At 32.0% G+C, this 6,594-nt stretch overlaps 1 protein-coding gene across 1 annotated transcript; it reads left to right on the top strand.

The window, feature by feature from the left end:
* The first annotated feature begins 2,715 nt into the window (after nt 1-2,715).
* On the top strand, nt 2,716-3,322 carry LOC108377884 (uncharacterized). The gene is made up of 3 exons (XM_017634177.1): nt 2,716-2,808; nt 3,017-3,176; nt 3,246-3,322. Exons 1-3 carry the CDS (start codon nt 2,716-2,718, stop codon nt 3,320-3,322), a joined length of 330 nt encoding a protein of 109 aa, XP_017489666.1.
* Nucleotides 3,323-6,594: the final 3,272 nt, after the last annotated feature.

Genomic DNA, 6,594 nt, shown 5'->3' with positions numbered 1-6,594 from the left:
TCGTGTCCGAGTCAGCAAATCTTGTTCATGTCGCTGTCATTTCTATATTGCCAATGGTGATTGCATTTGCCATTATCATTGCTCGTGCTGACCATATCCATAGAAAGTGAATGGGTGTCATTTTAAATGCCGAATGGAAAGAAAATAAAAGGCGGTGAAAAAAGCAGATTTTCAACAAGCAGTGACAATTATCTCTTGGTGTCCATTTTCATTGGAATAATCTGCGGCTTAAAAGTTGGCTACTGTGTGACTCACTATATGGCTTTCATTGGCAGCGTAGCTATGGAACAATGAATGGGAGTTCAATTTCAGTCACAAGATCTTATTGTCAGTGCAGAATCAGAGCACATCAAAGCATATCTAAGAGCATAGGGACTTTAGCCATTGACATTGCCAAGCTGAGTATTAGAGGTTTGCTTGTGAAATTTAGAGGCAAGGATGTGCCGGCTTGAACTTTATACAAATTTTGCAAATAAAATACAAACACATACATACATACATATGTATGTACTGTTCCATCGGAAATATAAAATTTATTGTGTTTTAAAACTTTCGCACAAATATTTCTGAAAAATACGATTTTGGTGTGATGAAAATACCTCAAATAATAAAGTTTTTTATAACCCAAATTAGTAAAAAAAATTTTTTTTTTCTAAATTACCTCTCGAATCATAGAAGAGTTGAAGCGCAAATGGCCTGTAAACAAAATGTTTAAAATTTGTATCAACGGAATCAAAATAATGACATTTTCGGATTGTATAGCTCACGTAAATCTTAATATTTTTCCCAAAATATACATATATACATTATAATGTATTAATGTGCATATGTATATCGTATATATACGTAATTGGGCTTGAAATCTAGAAATGAAAAAAATAGAAATGGGTATATATGAAAATGGTTTTGAAAATATTTCTTTCTTAATTAAAAATTAGGAGGGTTGCCAACTGCTTAAAAAATCAAACTATACTGAGCGGGGTTGCCACATGTTCAAAAAATATAATTCAACTTAATTTATCAGTTAATAAAAATATGTATCGCAATGTTACACGAAGAATATTTAAGAATATCTTAGGGCGGAATTACTTTTGAAGAGGGGTGCCATCTGTATAAAAAGTCGAATTTAATTCACTTTGACGCAAGTTATTTGAAATATGAAGTGAAAGAGTGTTAAAAACAACTTGAGTTTGAAGATTTAGAAAAGGGTTGCCACGTGCTTATAAAGTGATATTCAAATTATTTAAGAAGTTGGATGAATTATCAAAAGATGGGTATCATCGAAATGATTTGAAAAGGATTTGTTTCTGAAATATATTTAGGAGGGTTGCCGTCAGTTTAAAAAATTCAACTCACCATAAATTAGGGCAATTACCTAATTCAAATATGTGTTCTAAAATTTATACAGAAAACTTTAGCTTGAAAAATATAAATATTTTTTGGGTGTTTTGAGAGGGTTGCCACCTGTTCAAGTATTATTGAAATTATTTTAAAAGTCAAATGAATTATTTAAATATGGGTGTCAATCGTATTGGCTCTATTCCTGCAATATATATAGGAGCGTTGACACGTATTCCATAAGCTGTCCTCAGATTACTTAATAAGTTAATTGAATTTGTTATGGATGAATATTAATCGGAATGGGTTTGAAAAGGCTTTCAGGTAGGTTTCGCAATTCACTTCCGCCACAAATTAAACTTTGTAGAAGTTTACTAGAAAATAAATTGTATAAACTGTAAAATAAAGACCTTGCCTGTTTTGAAATTAGAAACTTTTTATCGGGTGATTTAAAATTTGATAATATTAAAAACATACTATGCGAAACGACTGCACAGATTTAGAAGAAATATGACACTCGAATAGCTTATAATATTTGGAATAGTTTGAATGTTTTTTAACATTACATTAAAGTCGCCAAAGAGCTGTAGGTTGCATGATTATTGGAATCAAGATTGCTAAACTTGCTAAATACATGTCACTGATTATTGCAGACCATTATTTACTTTATGGAAAGGCACGCTAGGAGAATAAGCTTCCCGGTACATATCTGACTGTCGTGACTATGAATAGGTTGATAACATTCAACACCGACTCTACTAAGGTCGGTATAGGCTTATGGGGTTGTACAACCACTACTTTTCCGACTGTCTTGCTGGTCTAAGTAAATGGTAGGAATCAACTTGGAGCCAATTAAACGGTACCACAACATGCCTCCTTAAGCCTAGTTATGCCTCCTGCCCGGCCTTGGCTCAAGGCAGCTCAAACAACCTAACGTACTACACACACATACTTGTATAATTTGGGTGATATTACAATACTGTGACTTGTTAAGTACAAAGGTGACTTGCATCATTTGTACATTTTTTTTTGTGAATTTTTGACAATTTACTTAGAATAGTGATTGCGTCGAATGAAAAACTGCATATCACGCTATGTTATTAAACTAATTTTTTGTATGACGAAGCATTTGAAAGTGTTGAAATCTATGCATGGCGCCTAGCATTATCATAATGGCGCTTCGTTCATATAAAAGCGGCTATAAAATATCGCTTTTAACAGCTAAGTAGCACAGTTTTTGTTTAGATTAGCACGCAATCGGAGCCGCGATTGATATACTGTCATAAAGCAAAGGATACCGCTTAATTCTAAAAAACAAATTCTTCCAATTTACAAACACATAAATTAGCGTTATACAGACATAAACTACAAGTGAAAATGGGTCAATGGAGTTTGCTGGCTATACTGCTCCTTACTGGCTACTTCTATGTGATTTGCAGCGCCAAGTCGTTAGAGCAGAGTGACTACCAGGTGCGTAACAGGCAATCGTTATTTACAGAGTAAATAAAACGGTNACTGCTCCTTACTGGCTACTTCTATGTGATTTGCAGCGCCAAGTCGTTAGAGCAGAGTGACTACCAGGTGCGTAACAGGCAATCGTTATTTACAGAGTAAATAAAACGGTATTATTTATTTTGCTCTTTTCATTTTGTTCGTGCATAAATATTCCCAAATTAAGGCTGATCTTTTTACGGGATTTAAAAGTAAACAGCCACATAAACGCTATCAAAGCAACGAGGCAAGTGAATATAATACAATTGAGGGTAAAGGTGATAATGCGGACGTATTTGATGAGATGCAAGCTGATGTCTATGAAAATTTAGTACGTTTAGTAAAAGGTGTGGACGAAAATTTTCAATAATAAAATCTTAATTAAAATATTTACTTATTGCATGAAGTTATTTCAGAAATGCAAAAGGAACGTGAACGCGTATCGATACGTTACAAACCGAATTTAGGAAAGCGCACACAAATGTACAAGTAAATGTGAATGCAACCAAGGAAAGAGTACCTAATGAGAAACTAGAACTTCATAATTATAAGTAACTGAACATGTTGATGCTTTGAAATGGCAAATGAAATTTATTATATTTAATAGTTTTAGTAGATATATTTAGTAGGTATTCTATATGGGTGTAAATGTGTGTATATGTATACAAACAAGCATGAGACAGACTAACATAAAAAGCAGGTCCAAAAACAAAAAAAAAAAAATTTACCCAAATATTTAATCAAAAACAAATGCATATTAGCAGAGCTAAATTATGCATCGCTATTAATTAGTATATGAGTAAGTATGTACGTGCTCTACGTTTTGTAATTTTTTTAACATTTATAGAAATTGTAAAAAAACTTACATAAATGGCAAATTAAACAAGAAAAAAAATATAAATGCATTTGTTAACAAGAAAGTTGTTATGGTTAGAATGATTATGTTAGAAACTTCAAATTAAATGCTTTCATATTATGTCTTGAACCAATCGTGTTACTGCCAAAGATTTTCCTCCTAATTTTTTACTTTACACCAATGAATCCGAGTAAAAAATTTGAAAATATGCGCAAAATATACGTATGTATGCAATAAAAAAAAATGCTTTTGACTCGGAAATTTCCCTTTACATATGTACGTATATACATGAGGTATTGAAAAGGCTTATATATACATTTATGTACATGTATACATAGAAAATTATAAGTCAACCCAATAAAACAGATTTTGGAAACATTGGGCCTTATGAATAAAAATTAAGCAAATATTTGTTCTTAAATTTTCAGATTAATACTCGATTTACTTAAATAAATTAAAGTAGAAGGTTTGAAATTTTAAGAAAAAGCAATTGCTTGGTTTTGATAATATGGCCCATTGTAGGTAAATTTTAAAATATTAAAACTATACGGCCAAACACGTAAATTTAATTTTGGGCTCTAGATTGCGATGCCGTTTTGCGACAATCCGTATCACGCCAAAATTTTATAAAAAAATGTAAACTTTAACAACTGGTTTCACCAGCAGTTTAAGTTGAAAATGATTTTTCATTTACTGTAAATTTGCCTATATAAAAATAAAAAAATCCAAATAATTTTCAGTTAAATTGCTTTCATGAAATTGGCTGTAAAAGAGAAAAAATAGAAAAATTTTAATTTTCTATTTTTTTTTGTATTTATTATTTACGAAAAAATCAAGCTACCATCGAAGTATATATATGTGTGGATAAATAAAGTCGTGTATGATGAAACGAAAATGAGCAATGGGTTTTTAATGATATCTCGGCTGATGAGTGGAAAGATCGATTATTCTTGGCAGCCGGCTCAGGAACGCCCTATTTCAGAATTTGCCCTATCTCAGCAAATGATTCAAAAACGCCCTATCTGAGAATAGGCAAAAATAGGCAAAAGCATAAAAAAAAACTTTATGAAATATTTTGAATTGTGATAATGACCTCAATTGCCAATTTTCATTAAGTAAACGACTGGTACATAAAACTTTACAAAGCAAAACAACAAAAAAATGAAATTTTGCGTCAGTTTACAAAGTCGATTTTTTAATTTCTACTGCTATTAACAATTACATAAGTCTCTTCCAATACCAAAAATTAAAAAACCGATAAAATAATAAGTGTTTTGGTAATCTAAAGGAACTGGAAATATATATACATATTTTTTCAATTTGAGGTATCTTTTCGAGGTAAAATTGGAGCATATTTAAACTTTTTGCTATGACAATCGATAGAAAATGTTCCACTTAACAACACAAAAAGAAACCGCGAAGGAAAATTTAAACCCGTCAAAAGTTATAGATTTGTGATCACTCACACCCCTAAAAAGTACACTGTGCGTCTATATGGGCTGAGAAAATGTTACTCATACGCCATGTACTACGAGTATGCCATGGATACCCTGCTTATAGGCTTGCGCATTTCCATTTGCATATTCAAAATTCGCTTATTTCTGCGCCGATTTCCTCCGTTGATTTCCCTTGATTTTTTTTTCGAAAACAACAGGCTTCCGTGCATATTAAAATTTTTTTTGTCATAGTTTGAATTATTTTCTTTAAAACTTTTGACGCGCTAAGGATGATCCGAAAACGGAAAGGCCTCAAGCAAAATATCCGAAAGAGGAACAGGAACACACTAGACACATTTGCAAACAACTAATTGAAAAGTAGGGTGACTGACTCGGTTATTCCAAATCGGTTTCCACCATTTTTTTTGGATATCTATAAGCGAGTTTTTTTAAGTCTTGATTCTTCGAATATCGAATAAACCGGATTTTTTGATCGAACAAACCGGTTTTTTATATTTCATAGAAATCTTGACTTCTCTCTTTGAGGTATTCACAGTTTTCAAGGTCTTTTCCAGTTTAAGAGAAATCCCTTAATAATTTTAAAATTATTTCCAACTTATTTCGGGTTGAACAGTATATCATATTTGATTCCTATAAATTAGTGTTTGGCACTTAAACATTTTCTGCGTGTTTAGCTGAGTTTCTCCGCTAATTAGTGTTCTGCTTGATTTTATAGCAACACTTTTACTCCAACAAACTTTTTTGTAATGCTGCTGTAACAAAAATTAACCATGGGCCTTCCGAGTGGCAGTCGGCACATTTACGTACTCGGCTACGGCGGGAAGAGCACTATTCAAATCCGAAAAAAGTATTAAAAATGCAATAAAATTTTAAAAAATGTTTAAAATGAGACCGAATTTTACTTCTGATATAAACAATTTTGAACTTTTTTTGCTTAGCTCTTTTCTAATAGTTTCATTGAAATTATTGGTCATGAAAAAACCGGATATTTTTCTAATTTGAAAATTGGGAAACAGTTTTTTTGCAATTGGCAATTTTCGAACAACTCAAAACACGGTTTTGGAAAGAGGTGAATAATCGAACACCCTACCAAACGACCAAAACTGACAAAGGAAACACTAGCGTACTAATTAATGGAAACGAGCACATAAAAAAGGAACAAGTCATCAAAGAAGACAGGTGTATGAAGGTAGTAAACGATCCCACTGACGACCACGCCGCAATAAAAGAGATACAAAAGAAAGATAAAAAAATAATAAAACCGAGCCAAATACACCACGTATTTATCTACAATTTTTGGGAAAGCAAATATTACCACTTATAACAGCAATTTAAGTGTCAAACTATAAAAAATAAAACAAAGACCTTATGTGAGTGCTCACTAGTGTTAGTAGAACCAGAAATATTAAATAAACAAGTAAGAAAGTCTAAGTTCGGGCGGAGCCGAACATT

The sequence above is a fragment of the Rhagoletis zephyria genome, unplaced genomic scaffold, assembly GCF_001687245.7.
Source record: "Rhagoletis zephyria isolate East Lansing unplaced genomic scaffold, Rhagoletis_zephyria_1.1 Rzeph_scaffold_12904, whole genome shotgun sequence".
Lineage (NCBI taxonomy): Eukaryota > Metazoa > Arthropoda > Insecta > Diptera > Tephritidae > Rhagoletis > Rhagoletis zephyria.
Note: the sequence above shows the minus strand (reverse complement) of the source record. Positions and strands in the feature narration are given on the sequence as shown.